Genomic DNA, 25,554 nt, shown 5'->3' with positions numbered 1-25,554 from the left:
ACCCGCTTGTTTTCCTTTGGGGGGTCTGATAAGGGGCACACTTCTGTAAACTGCCCCATAAAAGCGAGTATCCCGTGGCGGTACGGGGCGTTAAATTGTAAGCGAAGGCTAACCCCTGGCAGGTGCTGGGGCCAACAGGGCTTCTTCTCAGGAGACAAAGTGCGCAGAAGATCATAAAGCACCCTACTGAAGCTTTCACAGCAAGGTTTTCCCTGTAGGTGGTGGGGAGTAGTATGTGTCCTCTTCACCCCCTAATGCTTACGAAACACTGTAGTAACTTCACTTTCGAAATGTCCTCCACGATCAGAGTACAGTCTCTCTGGGGCGCTTCATGAACTATTCCCTCTGAGTCAGGTTGTTGGCTCCCCCCCCCCCCCCCCCCCCCGCCAACAGGTCGGAATGTGAAAAATCTTTTGATTCGCCGATTCACTTGATGTCACAGGGTCCTTTTCCAGTCAAAGCACAGAACGCAATTGAATGCGCATATGGAATCTGAAGAGTAGAGTGACATCACACACAAGTCATCGGCTGTTCACCAGTCAAATCCCTGCCGATCCTTAATCATACGTCGATTCATATGGACCACGGTGAGGGTTGGTCTCCTCCACTGACAAGGGGGGCTCTGTTGCACCTGCCAAAAACGTAAAGTTACGTGTAAATGGCCAGTGAGTTCAGGCTTTTGCATTTGCTATAAACCTTATTTTCAAGAAAAATAATAAATCGGAATAATAAATAATAGGTGAGTCATATTAAGCTAAATTAATGTATGGATTGCAGCAATCAGTATAACTAGGAATCCAGAATCGAAATAAAAACAGGTTTAAAAATGTCTTGGAGTTAATAATGTCTTCATTGCTTATATTTCAGTCTTTACTAGGTTGTTTATTTATGAAGCAATGAAATATAAATTAATGTAGTAAAGTAAAATGAAGTTACGTGAAACTAAAGAGATGTCTGAATTTGTTCTGGGTCAAAACAATTCTTTAAAAACAAAATGCTAGTGAATATTTCTGATATATTTGTTTGCATGAATCGATTGTTTTAGGGACACAAAATTATCCCAGAGAGCTGAAACCAGAATCTAGATGTCTAGAGGGGTGAAAATATAAGTTGAGAAATGTTCCGACACAAACAAACCAGGGTAAACCCAATACAGATCGGGTTTTCCCCGGGTACATTCCTAGTCGGCTAGAAAACTTTAACTTTTCAGCCAAATGTACCTGGGTTTTCACCTGAAAGCAAGACGGTACTTCACCAACTGTTCACCACAGAAATGTTCACTGGGACGCTACCTCTTTGCTGTGTCGCTTCCACAACGATATTCCAGCCGGTGTGCAGTATGAGTAGGAGTCCAAATACCACATAGATGAGAAGCAAAGCTACAAGCAGGAGGACTTCTTCACTCTGACCTGCCAGATGAAATGCACATTTAAAGTGTGTGGCACTACATCATTAAGATCTGTTTTGCTTTGTAGCAAAATGATTACTAGGTAAAAATTATTATATAGCAATGCCATTTACCCTGTTCCGTTCCATTTTGTGGCTGCAGACCCTAAAAAAGATGGCAAAAGAAAAAAATATATTTTACAAGGCACTCTTGAAATGAGAGATTGCAGCACAGATACAGAAGACGGATTTGAGATGTATAGAGACATTTGTTATGGACCTGTATGTCTGTGATGGGGTTGGGTATGTTGGTGTTTCTATGTGAAATAATTTCAATTATTAGTCATTTGTTTTAATGCATTCAAAAACATTGTTCAGTCAGTCTCTTGAGTTAGTTTATGAAAGGTCATTTATTTTTGATAAACTGATATGAATATTATGATATGTTCTTGTGCTTTATTTAAATCAGTTTTATGATGTGACTTTAAAAAGTCATCTGGTAATACAAATGTATGACCTCAGTTAAAAGGGCAATTTAGTTTCATTTGGTCTGTCTTGCAAGACATGCAAGAGTGAGTGCAGTTATAATTCATGGAATCATAACTTTGTTTCTATTTTTATAGTATGAAGTGTCTTAAAATGTCTTAAAACAAGCCATTCCATTTGGTCAACAGTACAATCAGAAAAGAAGCTGTATGAAACTAATACACGGAAATGATACAGAATTTGGATGAGTGCAATGTTGAATAAAATATATTTTATATATATTTTTCATTTAATAACTGTAGATCTGATAACATTATATAATGATGTTAATATTACTGAGAATGTTGATATTTGTAATGATGTTGAGGCTGTATAGTACCAATGTTCCTGCTACATTTACTGAGTTGAGGGTATTCCTCTGATGCTTGTGATCTGACCCACTTGCTGCTGTCATGTTGTGATTCCTGTGGTTTGTGTATGTGACGTGTGTTTGCATATTTCTTGTGTATTAGCTGCACCATTTTGGTATAACTGAGGTGATTCCCTCCTTGCGTGGTCGCTCCTTCAAGTCAAAATGTCCTTGACCATATTCCGATGCAGACCGAAGACCAAGCTCATCAGACTCGGTTTGGTTTCCATCCCCTCCCCACAGCACTCCCACCTTTTATGCTAATTCATGGGCTGGTACCGGTGGTTTCATGTTCCATTTTAACAGCTTTATGTTTCTCTTCTGAGGGCTTGCTTACTATGGATGTATTCTGTAATCTGTACATAAAGTAATCTGGTTAATTGTTCTCTTGCACTAGTCCTTTAGTGATGTTGTGCCCATACTCAGTGTTCTGGGAATTTTGTTAGTTAGGTCTGACAATATGACTGATTAATCAGGTGTCACTTTAGCACAGGCGCCAACTTTTAAAACTGACTGGGGGTGCTCAGTCAAATCACAATGGCAGTGTTTTTTTGTTTTGTTTTTGCAATTCTTGCACAAAATGTCCACATTTAAAGAAAAATTGTATGTTCCGTATTCCGATGTCTTATTAAAAACACACGTGTTCTCCCTTTTTTGCGTGGTGGGGGACCGATGTTAGTAGAGAGGACAATCGAAAAATGTAATTCCGGAGTATTGTGATTAAAATATCAATTTAGCCTTAAATTAACGTATTGTGAACAGCGATTGCACATATGGAATATTAATGTGCTATATTGGCTGTTTTTGTGTATTTCACTGGACATTCGATTATTTACATTTATGGGGTTCTGATCAGTGACATCATAACTCTTACTGGTTGATTTTACGCGCTTATTTATGACAGTTGGTTCTCTCAGAATTCTGACTGATAGCCAGGGCAATATTTTCACTGGACACTTGATACATCCCGCCTTATAACTTCAAAGTCCCAGGTCATTTGTGAATGGTTTAAATGGATTTTGAAAATAGACACTTCCTGCTACAATCATGATAACGGTGTGCTGTGAAGTTTGGGTAGCAAACAATAAGGTTGAATCCTTCTGACGTAATTTACATAGCAACTACACGCTCGATCGCTTAGCTTCACTGACTGTGGCCAAGCGGAATCGGTGACGTTTCAGAAAATATGTAACTTTAAAAGATTTAATTCAATCTTCTACTGGGACTTTTGCCGTTTATTGAGGGTGTGACAGAAAATGTCGGTGCCGCTGACTATAATCGAATGTTTTTCACATTCACCGTACGATTGAGCATTCAAAGTACATTTTTATGGGTTAGTGCTGTCCGATTGTGCTAGCTACTTCACATTAACCGTATACGGCGATCAATAAGGCTAACAGCACCGTACCACTTAATTCTTGTCATTTCACCACCGTAATTAACTAAAAAAAGCCCCGACACTACCTTTTCTGTGAGAAATGTGTTGTCGAGCTCACGCGCATACACTGCTGGCGACATTAAAGGTCCGTTTTGCCCTCCCTAATGACATTTGTCATAATAACATTAGTAATGTTAGCTTCTGCTCTGGCTTGTTCTGTAGGCATCGGCTGCGGCTAACTTGTGTTAGCAAGTCGAACCTCCGTGCGGTGTTCATCGTCGGTAGTTAGGTTAGCAGGTTGAACAGGTGGTGGTTTTGGTATTCTGACGACAAATTAATCAATTTTTGTTGTCCTTTTTAAAATGACATATACTGCCAGCGCAGCGAGACTACCTGGTGTTATTAGCTAATTAGGCACCAAGTCATTTTTTTGTTTACCTTTGTCGTCACGTGTTTTACAGCCACTCGCGTGGGCATTCCAGGAACCACGTCTTTTGACAACAGTGCTATAAATTTTATTTTAATATATATATATATATATATTTAATGGTAGCTCACTTTTAAATGTTGAACTCTGAAATATTCGGGGTGCTCGAGCTCTAGAGCACCCACAGAGCTGGAGCCTGTGACTTTAGTCTTTCCAACACTGCAAGTGACTCTGGATAAGAGTGTCAGCTACATGAGTTCAATGCAACAAGAACAGTATACTTAACAAAAAATACAAATAATGTGGAATTATTTCACAGTTTTAATATGGCTGGTTGTAGTGAGTTATGGTGAATGGAAGACATCATGGGTGACGTCTAGGGGTTTTTTGTCTCGGGGTTTTCCGTCTAGGTGTTTTCTGATATCATAGGGGAATTCCATCTTTCGTCCACGACGATCAGAAAGGAAATATAACTTATAACTATATAACTATAACTCAATTGTACTTTATATATATATATATATATATATCCATAAAGATACCTGTATTCCCTCAAGAGTCACCTAAACGAACTATCTTATCACAATATCGGAATGCCAACAAGCGACAGTAGAGATAGGCTAACATATTTGACGTCTAATTTGATTTTATGCAGAAGTGAGGACATTTTTTAAGAAATGACATAAACCAAACATGTTTAATTATTTCTTAATTTTTTCAGATTTTGTTCTTCAAAAACCACAGGCGCATTTGGCTAATTCAGTCCTCGTAGGCTAATATGGAGACCGGTCCTAAATTAAAATGCGAAAAGCTTCAATTAATGTAATATGTTTATTATACCTGATCTTAACATAATCTGGTGATATTTAGCCTATTTTAATAATGCAATATTAGGTCAGTTCTGGGGATAATGAACTTACAAAATCGTTTCAGGCCTACCTGATAAGCGGTTGTGTTGCGCGGCGGAGGCATATCCTATTAATAATCAGGCGACTGTCACCTTCCAAGTTAGTTGACTGAATGACTGAGTTAAGGAAATAACTATAGGACTCCCAATCGAAACGCCTCCCTGGGAAGCACGGGACATTCCAGCTCCGGTAAAAAAAACTAATGTTACGAGAAGGCACAAGGTGGCACTGTTGTCCGCAAGGGTTCATAACTTCTAGAATAGTCCAACTTTATTCTTATCATAACAGAAAGCCCAGTGGACCGGTAAGCTTTCCCATGCGAAAAACGTATCACCAAATAATCTACCTTTAGGTCATCCTTCAGTTATGGAGCATGTGTTAAAGCTTATGAACATCTATATCAAATTGGAATCTAACACTTGTATCTAATCTTGTCCTGATAAGATCAGTAACCTAGTCATATGCTTTTGTTTGTATGAGCATAACATAAGTCATCAACAGGCACACCTATCCTTAACGATGTGAAGCTAAGCAATGCTAGTAACATTTTAAGGCCATCGCCTACAGTAGTCATGTTCACAGACAAATCAGTAGACGATGTATAGCAAATTTTTTATTTTGTTCACTGGATGCCATTCTTTCTTAACACAATTACATTAGGAAGCAGAAAAAATAAACAGTCTGATTTTTTGTGATGAGAGTTGTTTAAGCTGTACACAAGACAAATACTTTTTCAGAATTAAATCCCAGGTAGTGTACTTAAAGTGCGCTTTCACTTCACATACCAATAGTAAATTTAGGCCTATTTAAAGTCTACCAATTTAGGATACAAAGTTTAAAAGTAGTTCAAAGATGGTATGCCAATATAATTTAAGAAAATAGGCTACTTTAGGTATAGGAAATACTTAAAATTGGCCAATTTAGTTTTATAAACCAGCCTACTTAAATATACTTAAAAATAAAGTCAGTGTAATCTACAATTTAATAATAATGTTTGATCTAGGCTACTTTTTCATAAAGGCAGAGGAATGTCGCTGCATAAATGCTTCCCTGTAAGCCAACTAATGGTCGGTTTTACATTTGTTGTATTATTCTCCATTTCAGTGCTATGAAAAGCTCCCAAATATGTATGCTCCTCAAGATACTTCTAAGTTAATTGTATTTTAAATTGAGCTGTGGTGGCTATCACACTAATGTAGTGCACAGTAGCCTGCTTTACAGATCAGTAATTCCATGAATTCTAGTGTCAGTTCCAGATAATGCATTACCTTGTTTGCTTGTGGTATAGAGTGTACTGACCCCGTTTAATTTCTAATGATTTATACTGTACTTTGAAACTATGGTGCCAACACAGATGTTTCAATTTTACAGAGTATAACCTCTCTAAGATCTACTAACACCATTAATGAAAAAGCAGTAATCTATTATGAAGAACGTCACACACATTATATGTTTATTTTATTAGGAAGATTTGCCTCATTTTGCACATCGGTTACACCAGACTGTCAAATGATTATCAAAGACATATAGGCTCGTTTAAATCAGAAAAGCAATCTCATCATTTACATTCATGCTGTCCATTGAAGTGAAACTTTAAAACGTAAAACTACGTTGAATATTATGCTAGTATCGTCGTTGTTACTATATATTTTTGGTTACAGTGCTATCGCGTTGTTGATGTACAGCAAAGTAATAATTCCCCCGGAACTAAATTTATTTCCGAAATTAAACCGAGAATATGAATAAAGGCCATTGAGATAAACTAATTCACTGAAAGTTATGTGTCTACAACCAAACGTTTCCAACGTAATTATTAAGAAGCAGTGCCAATGGATTTAAAACTATTTGTGTGAGGCTATATAAAATCGTCCTTCAAATTTCCACGGCACACTTGTTTTGCCACACGGAAAATCAATTATACAGGTGAAAAAGCAACAACTTTTTTGCGAATGACTGGTCCCCAAATGTTTCCTTTTTTAATAAATACATTGTACAAAATTAGTAAAAGGTGCGGTCCAGGTTTAACACACTAAATTAGAATAGTCCGTTTCTGTTTAGGTTTTTCAAGCCACGCACAAGAACATGTATCAAACGTTTCTTAAGTCTAAGATGCAGTCTGTATACATCAGCTACTAGTAGTCTAGTGCAGGATAACTTACCTCTGAACACGTGGCTCTCTGAGAGCGATCGTCTCCTTGTAATGCCGCTCCTTATATACTCTTTCAGTTTGAGGGCGTAACTGAAACTGGACCAATGCCAAGTCCATCAAAGGGGAAATGCGAGGATGGGGGAAGGGCTGGAGACGCCAACGTGTCAACACGCGAACAAATGTCCTGTTAATCAGTCATAATACGTAATTTTCCACCAATTGTTAAATTGAAGCACGCATGTTTTGATCTAGAAACAGAGGTGTACGTATGAAACATTATTACGACATTACAATGTTTCTATACTCGGGTCAGTTTCCAGCTGGCATTTCAACGTTTATTCACGGGTGAATCAACGTCGTGGATCAAGGTTGAATCACTGTTGAATTTTGTTTCGATTTTGAAAGGCGAATCAACTTGATATCGCGCCGTTGTTTCAACGTTTCAATATCTAAAAAATATAAGAACAGAACTTTATATATAATTATAGTCATATATAAATTTAGATTTTGAAAGTGGTCTTATGTTCAAAATATAATAACATGCTAATAAAATAATAATTGTCATAATAATAATTTAAAAGGCAGAACGTTGTTGAAGACCTTATGTTGATTCGACGTACAGATCTTGTTAAAATTTCAACGTTGATTTATAAGTATTTTGTTAACCTTTTTACAACCATTTAGCATTAAACGTTGTTGCAACGTTTATGGCTGAGGCATGATTTGTCAAATTCTTTTCATACATGTCGGTGTGACAAATGATGGCCGAGCACAAATACCGAAACCGCACGCACACAATGGTGAGCCGGTTTGACAAGTGGAATGTAATGTAACCTCCGCCCACTTTTTGGAGGCAGGCCAGGGACTTTCCAGAGCTGGAAAGTCCCACTTCTGTGGGCTTATCTGGAAATCCCCACCCCTGTATATTTAGCTTCTTACTGCTTAATATATTTGAAATGAAACTGCTTTGTTCATTATAAAATAAAATAAAATAAAAATCTTACTTGCAAAATGAGGAACTGTAAAATACCCACAACTCTTCCCCCAGTTTCGCACGATACATGTACACAGTGAATAGGTTTTACACATGACGCATGAGTAGGGGAGACAGGCACAAGGGTTGGTTGGCACACAGCCATTTGCTGGTCCTTTTTTAAAAAATGTTAAATCAAAATGTTTGTTTATTTGAACTGCTGTTATGTTTCATGTAAAAACATCTGAAAAATGTCTCACTTTTTTGTGAGACAAACATTTCGGTTTTGTAGCATCAAAAGTAAAAAAAAAAAGTGTGCACTACATTTCCAAAAGTTTGTGGACACCTGAACATCATAACCATATGTGTCTTGCTGAACATCTCGTTCCATTTTGCGATAATGTTCTATGGACAGATGAGTCAATCGTGGAACATTTTGGAGGATACAGGCCCCATTATGGCATAAAGCAAATACAGCATTTCACAGTAAGAACATCATACCAACAGTCAAACATGGTGGTAGTGTGATGGTATGGGGATGCTTTCCTGTCTCGAAACCTGGACGACTTGCCATTATTGAAGGAACCACAAATTCTGACGGAAAATTCTTAAGGAGAATGTCTGGTCGTCTGTCCGTGAGCTGAAGTGTAATTGGGTTATGCAGCAAGGCAGTGATCCAAAAAACGCAAAATCAAGTCCACATCTGAATGGCTGAATATATATATATATATATATATATATATATATATTTTTTTTTTAAGTTTTGTAGTAGTCTATTCATAGTCCTATCTAATAATCTATTTATTAACACAGTACATATGAGTCCAACAGGGACCATGTTCTCCTAAAAAAAGGTCCTTTGATGGTTCCTTGTATTCGCAGAGCATCTGCAATTTCAAAAATGAACTTTCATAAATGTGCTGGAACCCAAAGGAAAGGTAGCTGTTTTCTCTACATTACATTCTTGTTAATTTGCTATGTGAATCAGACTCAGCGCTGCATGTTTACACTGCCCTCCCTTTGCATGCAGAGAAACTGGGTTTCTTAAAGGGACAGTGTGTTTCATGTGTATGCATGAATCTTCTATTTTACGTCTTTATGGGAATAGTTAACTACTAGTCATCTATTCCTTGATTGTTTCATAACAGTATAAACGGTGTAACATTTTCACCTATAAAAAAAGGAGAGGGGAGATCTTCAAAATTTCAAAAGGTTGTCAGACCACATATACTGCCTGTGCCACTCCAGGTTCTTGAAAAACACAGCATTTTATTTCCTGTTACCAAGTTATTATATACTGAATTTGCTGACGTTTTTGAGTTGTCTATATTGTTCAGTTTTTCCAGAATATGCTAAATGGTTTCAATAAATTGAATTTATTTACTTATTGAATAAATATTTGAATAGTTTGAATTTCCTTGCTCTTTAGAACTACTGAACTTTGTACGCATATGTATCATGCGCAGAGGCGTCACTAGGGGGGTGCGGACCGCAACGGGTGACACCATCAAAGGGTGGTGACACCGAAATGACTGGCAATAAATTTTGTGTGCAGTGTTTTGTGTTGCGACGGGTTGAAACAGCTAATCTCTCCGATGTAGTTTACTGCCAGTTGATTTCATTAGCGGTATGAATGTGACGCTTTGGGGCTTTGTCGTTTGAATGCATAAAACGCATTTCTGCGCCCATCCCCCGCCCCCTAAACCGGTTAACAGCCCAGCCTCGACAACTTCCAACAGCCCCGCCTCGACAACTTTTAACGGCACCCCCCCCCCAACCCGCCCGCCCCTCTCCTATATCAGCTTGCTGCAGGCTTGGAGAAAGCAGTTTATACAAAGCGGTTCTGGACGAAGCATGCGCAGTTGTAACCCGAACATGGCATCGACTATTTCGTTCTGATAAATGTTCATTATTATGATTCGTGACTCATTATTTATTTATTTTTACTTGGAGGGGTTTTGGGTCTGTGAATGAGAGTAAGTTGGATATGGCTTGGGTAATATGTATCCATTAAGAGCTCAGGTGTTAACGTTAGCTAACTAACTAGCGAACTTTACCTAAATTAACACAACTCACTGTAGTCGGGTGCACGCACCCTATGCCTGTTTGTGATTTCATGAATTTCTTTTTTATTATGGGTCAGCAGTTAAATGTGTTAACTTTAACGAATTAACAATGAATAACACCTTAAGAGGAGACCCTATCATATTTGGTCAAATAATAAACTTGGCTTTAGATGTACAATTTGCATAGGCTATTAAAACAAGCCTAGTAGATATCTGTGACATTTACGTGAAGAAAATTACCCGTCTAGCACAGTTCTCGGTTATAGAAGTGGTGGCAGGTTTCCGTAACATTTCGGAATGAATCGGGGAACATCGACCGGACTGCTTACGCTACTGCCTTCCCACAGATATCAATGAATAGCTACAATATTAGAGTGGTACACACGTGAAGATAGTAGATTGAAGTTGTTATAGACCCGCCGGTCGTTGATATCACGGTGCGTACGTCACCACCACGTTCTTGCCAGCATTTTTCCAATCGAGTGTATTCAGAGGAATCCTGCTGTCATCCGTGAGGTTTTCCCCAATATGGCTGCTTTTATATTTTGGCAGTGAGCAATAGCTCATTATATAGTTCATGCTAAGAGGAAAAAATAATCATACGTCTCAGTTCCTCATTTAAGCGGTTTAGCCTACAGGTATATCTACAACTATGCCCCTTATGGTGGACGATATACTGTCCATAACAAAGTGTGATTCGAGAATGCAGATGGGAAGAGGTTCTGTGTACGGCTACACCTAACGCAAAAGCGAGAAGTCGATTAAATGCAAAAATTGAGTCATCGCGGCTTTTTACTATAAAAAAGTAAAGTAAACTTTCTGAAATGAAAGCAATGACAGACAAACAATACATGTACTTGCCTATTCTGTGATGATTGCTTTGTAAAATTCTACTGCCACCTAGTGGTAACTAAACATTATAGCTTTTACCACACAGCCTAGCCTCCAGCCTAATTATAGCGTGCGCTCACAGTCGTCGTGAATATTTACAAAACGCGTCAATTTAACCAAAACGGTCAAAGAGAAAAACAGTTCATTTCCGCCACATTCGCAAGCCGTTATCATAGCAAACATGAAATTATTCGGCATATGCAAAATGAAAAATGAAGACATCATAACATCCATAGAACGAGTAGGCTACTAGGCGGCATGGCTCCATTTAAGGTGCGTACAACACGGTGAGATTCTTATTTGTCAAATAATGAGCTCACCCTATATCGTTTAAAAGAGGAGCATAGATAGACTTAATAGATTATCGTCACGATGCCTTGATTTTATGAGATGGGCTCCACAAATCCAGCCACCAACAACTAAAAAAATGTGGTCCACACAAAGCAATGTCCAAATTTAGCCTATTTCATGAAATTTGTTCTTTTACACCCATCCCGTTACTGCGAATTTTTTTTTAACAAGTAAAGAATAGTTTACAGAAAGATAGGTGTCACGATTGTTCATGTCCATGTTTTCAGTAATCTGTGCACCCTCACTTTGCAAGGGTATCAACCCTACTGTGTAATCTAGTGCTGTGAGTGTTGTCTAAGATTGATGAAAATATTTGTCCATTCCTTCCTACAGAATCTTTCAAGACCCTGCAGTCCGCACTTATCGACTGCTTTTCATTTCAAATTGCGAATTAGTGATTGGGTTCAAGTGTGGAGATTAACATGCAAAACAATACAGAGGTCAGCTAACCATTTCATGATTGATTTTTTTGGTATGCTTGGGATCATTGCCTCGTTGAAAGAGTAATTTGCAGTCAAATGTGAACTTCTGGGGGTACCGAAATCTGCATTATACTCACAGCACTTTCATCTTGCTGTGAATAATATACATTCACATATGCAATTATATGCCATTCATCCATCATGATATCTTTTAAAAAATTTGGTCCATATTTAGAGCGCAGACAGGCACTGCCCCGATGTCTGGGATGCTTCTTACCGCACAGCTATTCGAAACTCTCGAAGCTCCTTCATGTAGGCCTACTGTTCAACTGACGGATATGCAGGTACTTAACCAACCAGCAGGGGTCACTGGTGCGCAATGAGGCACTGTCATTCCAGCCGACAGGACCTGGACAAGGCTACCGCGAATTGTGCATCAGACCTGCTGGACTGCTGGAAAGGTCCAGATTTGACACCAAACCATGGGGCTGTCATCGGACTATAACAACAGCTTAACAGGATGAGCTTGAAACTAACTTCATTAGATTAAGTAGTAATAGTACACAGACTCCTTAATCAAATGAAATAAGTATAGTAAATGTCCACCCTGCATATAATACAAAAAAAAAAAAACATACTGTTTTTATCCTTTATTACAATCATGAAAAAGACAACTTACAAAACAACTGCACATTTGCTTCACAGTGCAATACCGGATGGAGGGAAAAGAGCCAAATTACACCATTTTTTTTTTGCAGTGACTTGGTCCGACTTGGTCTCCCAACACTGATACAATGTAGGGTTTTGTGTGTGTCAAAATTGTATTTCAACATATGAAGCCACAACGGCAAGCACTGAAGAAATATCTAATGTTACGTAACTCTGGACATATCTACACAGGACATAACTGAACCAGGCTCATGGATCTAAATCTCCAACGCTGCACCGAACGTGGTGATAATCGCTTTGATCACCACCTTCAGGTCTCAAGGGCTCACTGAGCAGTAACTAGGCACATATTCAAAATGGAAATCACATACACAATACCCTGTTTGCAAGCAACTGTGCCATTTCACCTACAGATTTTAGGACTGCTAAGGTCTAACGGTCGTTTGGAGAAGACTCGGGTCTGCCCGTTACTGTTTGGAGAAGAACTCCTTGCTCTTCTGGACATCTGGCTTGATGGTGTCGCTTCCTGGTTTCCAGCCGGCGGGGCACACTGCAAAAGCGAGAAAGACCCTGAGCATTGACCTTTGACCTTAAACAGGCCTACACATTACACCACTATTCTGCTCTACAAAGCCTAACTGCAGTAACTACGCAAAGGGTAAAACTGAGAAAAATGGCTTTAAAGTGTTTTAACTGGCCAGCCGTCATGGTTTTTGGGCATAAAAATGACCTCATGAGTACAATTAGTGCAATATCACTTATATAACTATATCCCATTTGGCTGGCCAGTTAAAACACTTTAAAGACATTTTTCTCAGTATTACTCTTTGCGTAGTTCCTGCAGTTAGGCTTTGTAGGGCAGTATTAACAGACCACTTTTTAACAGCATTTTGACAGTTTTTTTTTTCCGAAGAATCTCGGTACATCAACCTTCCGGTGGGAAGCGCTAGAAGTGAAGATGACCGACATACTTGCAGACGCTCAGAGGTGGCGGTAGGCAGTACCTTCTCCGTGCTTGTCCGTAAACTGAAACGCCTGCACCAGGCGAAGAGTCTCCTCCACCGAACGACCCACCGGCAGATCGTTGATAGTGATCTGCCTCAGGATGCCCTTATCGTCAATGATGAACAGCCCCCTGGAACCACAGAAAGCAGTCTGAATACTGGAACGGCACGTCTGACATGCAGTAAAATGAAACATCAATGATTCCGATGTCCCAGAAAGCTGGATAAGATGCAGCTAGGAAATAACAGATCATCAGTAATTTGCTCAATAATGAACTGTTGCGGGACTGTTTTCACGCTTGCGTGATGAATGGCTGCCCTCCAATACAAGATCCACCCATCCTTCACCTGTAGGATAGGCCTTCATCTTCCTTCAGCACGCCGTAGGCCTTGGAGATCGAGTGCAGCGCGTCAGCCACCAATGGGATCTTCATGGGGCCCAGACCACCCTGCTTGCGGGGCTTGTTGATCCTACCAGGAAACACGAGCAAAGACAACAATGCACACGCCTGTAATGCATCACTAGTAGAGCAATGCTGGATGGCTGGGGCCAATTAAAAAAACAGATGCCTAAACCTTGGGCTGTACGGTCTACTTTTTGTCTGCGTACCAGGCAAGGTGGCAGAAGTGAGAGTCCACAGAAGCGCCGATGACTTCGCAGTCGATCTTCCTGAACTCCTCGGCAGCGTCACTGAAGGCAATGATCTCGGTGGGACACACGAAGGTGAAGTCCATTGGGTAGAAGAAAAAGACCACATACTTTCCTGCAAACAGAGAAAACAGCAACACGCATTCAACCATAGCCATTTTCAAAAGCACTTCAGTCAAAGCTTATGAAAGAGGGAGACGGTAATCTCAGAGTGGGACAGTGCATAAAACCAAAAAACAATACCTGAGCTCTTCAAAAAGACTGTCCAGGGAGGAACACTGGGGCACTCATAGAATTAAGCCTGTTTCAATAAGACTGATGTATGAACTTGGCATCCTCCTCAGACTCAAAAGGTGAACTGGACAAATCGGGAGGTATACGTGTCCTCCTGTGCGTCGACAAAGCACATCTGCCTGACCTGTGTGTAACAACGGCAATGACAGTCTAGCTATACTCATAGTAATAATATGATGTTGCTCTGAGGACAATGCCAAGTCAAAACATCAGTCTGTTATGTAATGTATCTCAACGCTAGGAGTGTACCAACATTTCACTCTGCATAGCCTCTTTGAAGAGCCCAGGAACTGTTTTTTTTGGTAATATGTATTTAACCCACGCTTGCCATTTCAGACTATACTTGGCAAATGCATGCTGTGAGCAGGCAACATTCTTCCAGCAGACCAAATTCTGTCCTGGAAAAGTTATGGAGGCGCACCTCTTAATTATAACCAGTCTTAAAACAATTCAGCAAACAATGGGAAGGAATTGCACAGGACCATTTTTTTGTATTACCACTGGGTCCTACTAAATGCTTCACAATATACACTGCATAAGTCTAAATGCAATCATTGCATTTATACATATATATAAAACTGGGAGTTCCAGTCTGGGACACCCAAGACAATGGTGTAATAGACAAACTGACCTGTAATCTGTAAAGATTATTGAAATTGATAAGGGAGTACAGTCCTAGTGCCTAGCTAGCTTGCAAGGTTTATGCATTTGAAAAGGTAGAAAGCTATCCATATTTAACCATCACTGTAAGTACTGTCCTCTCACACATAAACAAAGTTTGACATCAACTTAAGGCACATTCTCTCACATTATGTGTGAACACAAAATAAGCTACTTCCCAGCAGTCGCAAGTTATTATTATTATTTTTAACTGTTAGACAGCAATCTTTGTTTTACATACTTTTCAACAAGATACAGCAAGACGATCTCAAATTCTTCATCAGTTTACACAAGCTACGTGAATGGCATTTATATTAAAAAGTAGCAGTTTGGTGTGGCAGCATCTTACAGTAGATGTATCCACATGGATGACTTAGAACAAATCAATTGAATGTTTTCATTGTTCACTGGATAAAACATTACTGTCTCCAAATCTGCGATTTTGTTGGTTGCACTAGTGGATGTTGGAATTTGCAGTATCTTATCTTTACTGTGCATTGACAGTTTATCTAGGGCGACATAGCTCAGGAGGTAAGACCGATTGTCTGGCAGTCGGAGGGTTGCCGGTTCAAACCCTGCCCTGGGCGTGTCGAAGTGTCCTTGAGCAAGACACCTAACCCCTAACTGCTCTGGCGAATGAGAGGCATCAATTGTAAAGCGCTTTGGATAAAAACGCTATATAAATGCGGTCCATTTATCTGGAACCAAATGCAAATTTAGAATACTGGGGCCTGATAACACTATTTAATTTATGAACTGGCACTTGTAGGAAAAAGCTGTAAAATTGGCTTATACAGTAAATACGTTTACTTGAATTTGAACATCCAACTGAAATGGGAAACATTTTCATTTGAATGGAAAGATATAATATAAATACAGGTTTAATTTTCTTCCCTCCAAAAAAAGGGGGAACTTCCGATATTTAAAATGTAAAAATAATATAAAAAAATATATTTTTCACATGGAAACGCTTTAACTACCAATACTGTAAATACATATAATGCTTTAACGCTTTCAGTCCCAGATATGCACTGTAACCTAATCTCTTCTGCAACTGTATTTTACCCATTAAATGCGAAAGAACTTCTTGACGCAGTCAATTTTTTTAAATATCCCAGCCTACCAAGAGAAACAACTGGGTGTCAGTTTCAGTTAGTATATGCCTTCACAACCACGTGACAGGAACACCAGGGCTCCGCATTTATGCTACAACTGTGAATATTGATGTGCGGTGCAGGTCGTACTACCTCTGTAGTCGGAGATTTTGAGTTCCTTGAATTGACCATCTGGCATTACAGCTGTTGCTTTGAAGTCAGGGGCCAGTTTCCCAATGCGAGCTTCACCTGCTGCCATCTCTGAATTTACTGAGGAAACAAAATCAGCAGGTAGATGGAACAGCCCTCCACACCCAGTGTACTGATTACATCTCAGCAGCTGATAACGCATTTTTAAATGACAGTGGACAAAGACGTAGTATTAACTGAAGGCGAATTCAGACCATACATTTGCTTTCGGTTAATAATGACCAACTTTCAACAATTTGAACGTACATTTAAAAATACATCACTAGCGAAAAACATGTATGCTTGCACTTTCCCTTTCCTAGCTTTCCCCTCGCAACTTCCTGTTGGGTATTGAACCCAAGGACAAGCTCTTGGAAACGCATCCGTCACCTACATTTAACCGAACGCCATATCTTTCCAAAAAACAAAATGATCAAGTAAATGCACTGCCCATTGCAATTCCACTAATTGTACGTTCGAAAGTTCTATGAACCAGACGCAACAAAGCAGTGCATGGTTTCCAAAAATTGGCTTATTATTAAAGCGACCTAAACTGTAACAATAATTTCGATATTTAAGAAAAGAGAAATACTGTATGTCGAACAAGCGAAGTATGAAGTGTTTTGTCATATTTTAAATAGACAGCTTCTTTCATGCAATTACGCTCATTTTTCGGATAGGACCCGACGGATAAATTCAGGAACAAATTTCAAACAATCTCAATTATTTGAATGAGATAATAGTCAATAAATACATAACTGCTGGGAATCCCGAATTCTAGTCGGAGTTTAATTGCAAAATATACAACTGGCGTAATAACGGCATATTAAATTCCCCTCGCAAAATAGGTGACAGCTAGGATATCTTCCGTCAAAAAGGTTTAGCAATGTAAAATGCGAGGTCTAGTTGCTCCACTTGTAGTAGCCTACGATCTAAATACGCAGCTGTGATTTAAATTATTAAAATCGAAATGTAAACTACATTTAAATTAAGTAGCAACTCACGTGAATGAGACAGTGTTAGAATCTTATTGACGTCTCGCCCTCTGCTGGGTGAAAGCTGTGTGGAAAGAGTGGGAAGTACTAGGTCTAGACTTTATAGCCGTGCACTTATCGCGATGACAGACCGCCTGTAATACCCCGCCTTAAGAGTTGTACAAAACGTGGCTAACTATTCCTTGTCTGCTTTACCAGCATGACTTTGCATTTTCTCCTAACTATCAATTGGTCATTTAAATCATTTAAATAGTATTTTGTAGCGTACTGGCCCACACACACGATGGTTCAATTTTGATGTAGCGCGATTCCTTGTAGGCTATTGTGTGGGGTTGTAACTTGATTACACGAAAGATAGGCTACTCAAAATCAAAACAAATAGTCTGAATAAATAAACTGACTTTTAAATTTTGTTCAAAACGTTCCTCGTACCACCAATCCATTATTATATATACAAAATACTAAACTCCGTAATCTTCAGGCACCTTCGCATCGGACACAATTACCATTCATTTCCATTTTCTGCTGTAAAATAGCTATGGTTACGGGTCTAAACAAAGTTACACTGTGAATTCTTGGAAGGAATAGACTTACGAAACTTGCTACTCTGGTTTTCAGTGTTAATAAATCTTTATTGTAGTCTGATTAAAGCAGCACGTGCGGAGGCTATCATGCTTTTTATTACACAATAAGTAACAAATTAAATTATGGCACAGTGTATCACACAAATTCGACCTATTTCACAAATTAGGTTTATACAATGTAGGTCTTGCAGCTTTTACATCAACCCCGGAAACGGAAATATCATAAGAGTGGGACTGTGCCAACAAGCTCAATTAAATATTAGCAAAATTTCAAGATATCTGGCGGGGTTGCTGCTTTCACAAATCGAAGACTATCCTGAGTAAGTCCACAAAAAATATTTAAAGACATGCATTTTTGTAGGCTATAGCCAAGAAATTGCCACGTAGGCTAGCTGTGTAGAGAACATGCATTTCGCCTCCAAAGGCTACAAAACGCAGCATACATAATCAGCTATGATTTCCCGTTTCCCTATTCTTTAAAAAATGAGAAGCAGGTGAGTAAGCAGAATTATGGCTTTTCAATCCAGGAAGTTGACCGACACCCCGTACTTTTTGCTCGATAAGATGCATTTAGATATATTGGCAGTTGCTATATTGCTTGTCTTTGTTTAAACATTTTCGAGATCGAACAGCATCGCTTTAATACGTTTATTCTTCGTGAACCTGAAAAATCAGTGTCGTATCGAAAGGGATTTGATAAAGGAAACTGAGGATCTAAGAAATCTATGACTATTAGATTTGTTCTGTGGATATTTTTTTACTGAAAATGCAAATATAATCCCAGCAATCTTAGCAAAATGTATTAATTAATTGCTGCACAGTATTGAAAAACAGAGGATTTATCTAAATACCTGGAGAAAACAAGCACTATCTTAAAGTCCTTCAAAGACAATCCGAGTAGGCTAGCATGTAATTTTTTGACAGTCATCCGGACAGGACGAAAGGAAGTCACCTGACATTCGGCGTTTTCAGTCTCATAAAGCTTGGTCTCGTATTAACGTTTATTGGAGGTTAATGACTATTATGTAAACGTATTTTCTATGTGGTAGTAAGAGGCGAACAGTATCCTGCTATCTAATCAGCTTCCGGAGCCCGTGCATTAGCTGAAATTTGACAAGTTATCCAAGGGAGGAGTACTTGTCCAGGGCAGTTGCTTTTCATCATAACCGCTGTGCATTTGCCACTTCACGTCACAATGCACCCAAATATGTTCAAGTATGTCATATATTAATTTGAAATAAACATTCGTCATGCTTGTATGATATAAGGCTTAAAAGCGGCCAGTGTTGAAATTTGGAAGGAGTATCGTATTTGAAAGTCATTGTAAGATTTTGTGATGACGAGAGTTCTGTTTTTATTTTGTTGAAGATACCCAAAGAGTCCAGTATGAATGATTTTGCAGTACTCGGCACCGGTCGGAAGATGCCCCTCATTGGACTGGGGACGTGGAAGAGTGAGCCCGGGAAGGTGAGTGTTTGATGACAGAGGAGAGATTCATTGCATAATAACCATATTCAACAAAAACCTTGCCAACACATGACTAACTTAACCATCTATTTATTTTTGTGTGTTTTTTTTAGGCCTATTGATATAGTTAATGTCATCTTGTGAAAGTAAGCAATGAAAAATAATATTTTCCAATTATGAGAAGCTGAATTATGAAAGGTGAATTCATAGTCATTTTATTACACCCTTTATGATGCTTAAAATAGAGGTGCTGTTCAGTGAAATTTCATAACGTATAAACTGTCCACAGATTCATGTCAGATTTTCAAAGTAGAATTTCATTGCAAGGGTGTCTTATGATGTGCTGGGGCGGCGACAAAAGAGACAAAAGATTGCTATTCACAGCACTGACCCTCTTGCCTCTTTCAGTGGCACCCACAATGCACCGGGCTTTTTAGTTCTATTGCCATGGAGACCAGATGAAGGGCTGGATAAGTGGCGATGCAGGCGGCGAACGCTAATGAAAAGCTCAGATGTTGTCTACAAAAACAGCCTGTCCTTTGATATTTTCCTTTGTTTTTTTTCCACTGCACTTGCCTCAGTAAGCACAGGTCATTAAATACATAACATGACCATCTGCCTGTTTGCTCTTCAGCCATTCATAAAAATGTACACTTGGGTTTGTCAGCTGTAAATTCTCTGACCGAATAACCTACTTGCCATTTTTTTTTGTTATGAAACATTCAATTTGTGAAAGGTAACGAGAAAATATGAACTTCAGAAGTAAAGCATGTTAACAATTGATCTTCAAGTTCATGAAAAATATTTTCTAGACTTTGTATGGTCAGATATTAAATGTAAAAGGAATCTGTTAATGGAAATGGGGATCTTCCCTCTCTGTTCTTCTCAATTTGCTCTAGAGAAGCAAACAAGTTATTGTACAGCAGTTTTTATACATAGTTTCTTTCATCTGTAGAAATACTAAGAACTACTGGAATAAATATGTTGAATTTTAATCTGCCATGTTTACACAAGGTTTAAAGATCTAGCATTATCCCTGCCCTTTCTTTTGACCAGCAGACACAAGGAACTGTTCACCATTGCAGAAAAATTACCCAATGTAGGGTTTGGCAACCATGGACCAACCCAGTCAACAAGGAAATAAAGTGTAAAAAAAAATCTTTCTGATGAGACAGAGGTGTATTGTGTATTTTGTCCACAAGAAAGGTGTGAATGCAAAAAGGTCTTTCCTTATGAATGAACTATGTATGACTCATAGTACCATGATGTGCCTAAATGTATTTTGTCCAAAGACATGCAGGTTAGGTTAATTGGAGAGTCTAAATTGCCCCTAGGCGTACTCCTGCCATTGCCCTTGACCAAGGCACTGGCTTCAGAACTAGAGTTGGTCCCCGGGCGCTGCACTGTGGCTGCCCACTGCTCCTAAGTAATTAGGATGGGTTAAATGCAGAGGATGCATTTCACTGTATGTACATGTATATGCACGTGACAAATAAAGCCTTTCTTCTTCTTCTTCTGTTTGTTAAGCTTAGTAATGGTTATTGTGTATATGTTGGTGCCGTAGGTGAAGCAGGCGGTGATCTGGGCTCTGCAGGCTGGCTACCGCCACATTGACTGTGCCTCCATCTACGGCAATGAGGCAGAGATCGGAGAGGCTCTGCATGAGGCACTGGGGCCAGACAAGGTGAGCCAGACTCTTTATTTCACTATATGTACACATATGCTCGTGTTTGTAATGGCCAAGCAAACATCTTTGATGTAGATATATTTTTTGTGATTATGTATATCAAACCTATTTCATATGACGTCTTGCATGTTGCAACAAAAAAAAAAGAGTAATCAGTCTTAAACATGAAAGTAATGTGTGGCATCACTTGTGACTGGGGTCCTGTAACTGGGGTCCCATCACAGACGACAAATCCAGACACTGTTGTGCGTGCACGTGTGCGCGTGTGTGAATATCTCCACAGGGTTTGAAGAGGGAGGACGTGTTTGTCACCTCCAAGCTGTGGAACAACAACCATCACCCAGAGGATGTGGAGCCGGCCCTGCAGAAGTCGCTGAAGGAGCTGGGGCTGGATTACCTCGACCTCTACCTCATCCACTGGCCCTACGCCTTCCAGTAAGCCCCGCCCTCTGGCCCCCAGCCTCTGCTTCCCAGATGAAGTGGCGCTGGAGGCAGACTTCCCGCGTGAAACAATCATTTGAGGCCTGGAGTGAGGAACTTGCACTTGGTCGTTAAAAACCCACTCATTCCTAGATGTTTCAGAAGATAAGCTCTGGTCTGTGTGTTTCTGATTGCTGTGAAGCAGTGTGCTGCATTTAATAACATAAACTGAGCAATTTTATAAATTGCTGAGAGACTTTGGACGCACCTACGTCTGTTGAGATTGGAGTCGTGTCGTGTCATGTCCAGACCTGCCTGAATGGGCCTCTCTCACTGAGACAGCAGGCGGGTGAGTGCCGGCTCACAGCAGGCAGTGACAGTGTGTCAATAGGGCTGTGCTTGGAAAGCCTGGAGATCCTGACAGGGTGTGACTAATAAGCCTTCCTGTGAGCCCCAGGTTTCATGCTGAGAGATCATCCAATGGGAGAGCGCAGCATGGGCAGAGGGGAACCCATGCTCATCAACACGGAGGCAGCTTGGTCCACTGACAGCTCCTGTCTGATCGCCCCTCTCTGCAGACGTGGCAAGGACAGCTTTCCCAGGACAGAAGATGGAACGCTGCTCTACGATGACATCGATTACAAGGTGACGTGGGCGGCCATGGAACGCCTTGTGGGGAAAGGTCTGGTGAGGGCGATCGGGCTCTCCAACTTCAACAGCCGCCAAATCGATGATGTCCTCTCCGTCGCCAGCATCAAGCCAAGTGTACTGCAGGTGCGGAGACAATAGTTCTGTCCACATACAACAGAGCAAGCTCCGGGGAAAAGCAGAATAATGCAAGCAGAGTTGCCAGTATTTATTATTTTTTGTCCGTACTATGTTTGACTATTGAAATCATGAGTGGAAAATTTGTATTATCTTTCACATTATTTACAACCTGAATATTCATGCTTGTGCATATCATTTTGGCTGAATTTCTTAAATAGGACTTGGTTGGAGTTTTCCAATTGTCTATGACAAGATGAATGCCCACCACATTCTCCAAAGTGTGAGGATAATGCCCAAGGTGCCAGCTGTGCGATGCGTGAATGCGAGTGTGTGTGTGTGTGAACCCCACTGCAGGTGGAAGGTCATCCGTACCTGTCTCAGGCGGAGCTGCTGGCGCACTGCCGCGAGCGTGGCCTGGTGATGACGGCCTACAGCCCGCTGGGTTCCCCCGACCGGTTCTGGAAGCACCCCGACGAGCCCGTGCTCTTGAACGAGCCGGTCATCTCCGCCCTGGCTCAGAAGTACAAGAGGAGTCCCGCGCAAATCATCCTCCGGTAATTAATTCACGATTAATTTGCGCCGACGCCTCAAGGGGAATTAGCCTGCTAGCACGCTGGCACGCCCCGCAGCGTCCGGCCTGAGTTCGGTCCCCCCCGTCTCTGTGGGCAGAGTACTGACTGTGCGTACTGTACACCCCGCGGTTTGTCTCTCGCCAGGTGGCAGACCCAGCGAGGTGTGGTGACGATACCCAAAAGTGTAACGCAGTCACGCATCGAAGAGAACATCCAGGTGAGGATCTCGGCCCTCTCTCCCCTCATTAGAAAATCATTTAAAAACTGCATCGGTGCATCTTTTGTCTATTAATTTCACGTGTGTGTGTGTGTGTGTGTGTGTGCGCGTGCTCGTTCGCGCGCGCGTGTGTGTGTGTGTGTGTGTGTGCGTGTGTGTGCGCAATTGGTACATATGCATTACCGACGGTATTGATTTTCTTTTCATTTAATGAATAGTCTGGTTAGTTCTAGTATTAATATTGCGTGATGCATAAATCGTTGTGTGTATTTTCTCAGTAAGTTTCTCCGTTCCCCTGCAGGTGTTCGATTTCACTCTGGAAGCAGAGGAGATGAAGAGTATAATGGCGCTGAATAAAGGCTGGCGCTACATTGTGCCTGTCATCACAGTGAGTAACTGTTGCGCTTAGAAATATTCATCTGTCCTGTAATGGAAATATTTTCTTCATCATGGTCATCATCATCAATGTTTTTCATATCATTATCATTATATTACCATGATCTACGTCCACACCCTCAACACTGTGTAAAACATCTATTTCTTTCTTGAACGTAACTGTGGTCTATCACTATTTAGATAAATATTATAATTATTGAATTAAAGCTGGTTTATTGTTTATCCAGTTCATTTTTATTCAACAGGAGATTTATCTCAACAGTTTGTCTACCAAAACAACATTTTAAGTAAATATGCTGCCATCTAGTGACTATTTTGTGTAAGGGATAATTTACTTTGCTGGGTCTTATGATATGATTTCAGTTTCTGTGATTGGCCCCGAAAGTTTTTCCAAGTAATAAAGTGTGTTTAGAGAAGTTTGTAATACCTGCTGGTTTTAAAGTGGAAGGTATTGGCATTTGGCTATTTGTAGTCTAAAGCAAGAAAACACACTTAAAGCTACAAGTACAGTAACATATTTTTCCCCCAATATGAACAGATTCATTTTATAGTAATTATTTACAACTACAAACAAAGATTTGTTGTAATAAAATTGACATAGTATACATTACATTAATTTGGTATACAATACATGCACACTGAAGGTAACTGGAACTACTAGAAAACGGGTCTGATAAGGTACAATACTCATTATGTAGCAGTTATCCATAGCCATGAACACATTAACTCCAGTTCACACAGTAAATGTAGGCTAGGTCAGAAAGTTGTGGTTAGTCAAACAAGGAGGCATGACGACGAGCTACAACATCAAGATAACGATGTAATTGCATTATAAGTACTGGATGGAGATACAAGCATTACATGAAAGTGCTAGAGGAATAAATTAGATGGATTCAAGGGATAAGAGCGATCCTAGATTGGGAGTGCCCTGCAGAGTAGTGATAGTTAGTCCAGATACAGTCTGAGGAGATTAGCCTTCAGATCATGGTGGATGATGGGCAATGACCGAGCGGTTCGTAGAGGAACGGGAAGTTTGTTCCACCTCTGGGGAGCTAGGTTGGAGAAGCTCAGTGGTTGGGACGAGTGAGAAGCATTCACCCAGATGGCGGGGAGTGCAAATCCCCCTGCTGCATCTACACATGCCAATAGTGCATTTTGATTAGTTATTTCCAACTTTTTCCAAGTACTTACAAGACATTGGTGTAATTCACACTCCTTTAAGGGGGAAATGCAAAGCTCAGCCAGATGGCTAATTAGCATATCCCTCACTACCCTTCACCAGGCTGTCTGAAATGTCTGCTGTCAAGCTTTAAAAAAAAAAATCAGTTGGGGAAAACCATCTCCTTTTTTCCCCCCTGCCCAATTGGGATGATACATGATGAGTCACCTCCTTGAATAAGCTTTCACTCCCTTACCTCCGGAAGCCTGTGCAGTGCTAAGTAAATGTAAACTGCATAATAATTGCATTCTTGGTAATCTCACGGATGAGTGTGACACCTGCATGTGTGATGCTTTGTGTTTCAGGTCGATGGGAAGCCTGTTCCTAGAGATGCTGGACATCCTCACTACCCCTTCAGTGACCCCTACTGACCACTCTGTTACATGCCTACATTGTGCCTTTGGGACCACTCATTGCTCCCCTCTTGTCATTTATAAAAAAATATAATAAAGTTTCTGTTTTTTTCCCAATACAATGCGCAGCATTCTTTTCTGAATTTAAGTTTCTTCTCGTGCTATATTTCATAAATTAAATGATAAAATGTGCTCACCTACACAACGGTTCTAATAGTTATCATATGTAGGCCTACTTAAACACGTAGCTTGTGTGACTTAAACAATGCCTTACTAAGTGCATTTATATGCCGTTTACGTGTATCACCACTTCATATCATCTTGAAGCCGTTTCCCGTTTTTCAATGTATTATGCCCTTGTCTTTCCCGCCCTCAGCGCCTTCAGGGCGGGCAATATGGAAATTAGCTCATTCAGCCAACCAAACTAGAACGTCACATCCCAGAAAACTGTGAATTTATTGACGTTGCAAA

General features: G+C 40.1%; 2 protein-coding genes and 1 long non-coding RNA gene across 6 annotated transcripts; 1 reads left to right on the top strand and 2 right to left on the bottom strand.

Annotated features, from left to right (window-relative positions):
• Nucleotides 1-22: 22 nt before the first annotated feature.
• LOC118225548 lies at nucleotides 23-7,190 on the bottom strand. Of its 2 annotated transcripts, XR_004764847.1 has the most exons (4): nucleotides 5,026-7,190; nucleotides 1,522-1,552; nucleotides 1,293-1,409; nucleotides 23-631 (listed from the first exon to the last, which is right to left on the bottom strand). It is a non-coding gene; the product is annotated as an uncharacterized LOC118225548 (long non-coding RNA). The 2 variants fall into 2 exon arrangements; XR_004764846.1 differs by lacking the exon at nucleotides 5,026-7,190 and having other exon boundaries at nucleotides 1,522-3,133.
• A 5,291-nt stretch (nucleotides 7,191-12,481) lies between these two features.
• LOC118225620 (peroxiredoxin-1) lies at nucleotides 12,482-17,563 on the bottom strand. Its single transcript, XM_035414288.1, has 6 exons — nucleotides 17,410-17,563; nucleotides 16,370-16,486; nucleotides 14,130-14,283; nucleotides 13,868-13,990; nucleotides 13,520-13,650; nucleotides 12,482-13,065 (listed from the first exon to the last, which is right to left on the bottom strand). The coding sequence occupies exons 2-6, from the start codon at nucleotides 16,473-16,475 to the stop codon at nucleotides 12,983-12,985; spliced, it is 597 nt and encodes a 198-aa protein (XP_035270179.1). The 5' UTR covers nucleotides 16,476-16,486; nucleotides 17,410-17,563; the 3' UTR covers nucleotides 12,482-12,982.
• Nucleotides 17,564-18,151: 588 nt separating this feature from the next.
• Nucleotides 18,152-25,205, top strand: akr1a1b (aldo-keto reductase family 1, member A1b (aldehyde reductase)). Of its 3 annotated transcripts, none has more exons than XM_035414285.1 (9): nucleotides 18,152-18,304; nucleotides 19,353-19,451; nucleotides 21,016-21,135; nucleotides 21,422-21,573; nucleotides 22,137-22,332; nucleotides 22,681-22,880; nucleotides 23,043-23,115; nucleotides 23,417-23,503; nucleotides 25,036-25,205. In XM_035414285.1, exons 2-9 carry the CDS (start codon nucleotides 19,371-19,373, stop codon nucleotides 25,099-25,101), a joined length of 975 nt encoding a protein of 324 aa, XP_035270176.1. In that variant the 5' UTR covers nucleotides 18,152-18,304; nucleotides 19,353-19,370; the 3' UTR covers nucleotides 25,102-25,205. The 3 variants fall into 3 exon arrangements, with proteins under 3 accessions (XP_035270176.1, XP_035270177.1, XP_035270178.1); XM_035414286.1 differs by lacking the exon at nucleotides 18,152-18,304 and adding an exon at nucleotides 18,342-18,478; XM_035414287.1 differs by lacking the exon at nucleotides 18,152-18,304 and adding an exon at nucleotides 18,535-19,199.
• The last annotated feature ends 349 nt before the right edge of the window (nucleotides 25,206-25,554 follow it).

The sequence above is a fragment of the Anguilla anguilla genome, chromosome 4, assembly GCF_013347855.1.
Source record: "Anguilla anguilla isolate fAngAng1 chromosome 4, fAngAng1.pri, whole genome shotgun sequence".
NCBI classification, from domain to species: domain Eukaryota; kingdom Metazoa; phylum Chordata; class Actinopteri; order Anguilliformes; family Anguillidae; genus Anguilla; species Anguilla anguilla.
The sequence above is the reverse complement of the archived record's forward strand: the minus strand, read 5'-3'. Positions and strand labels throughout refer to the sequence as shown.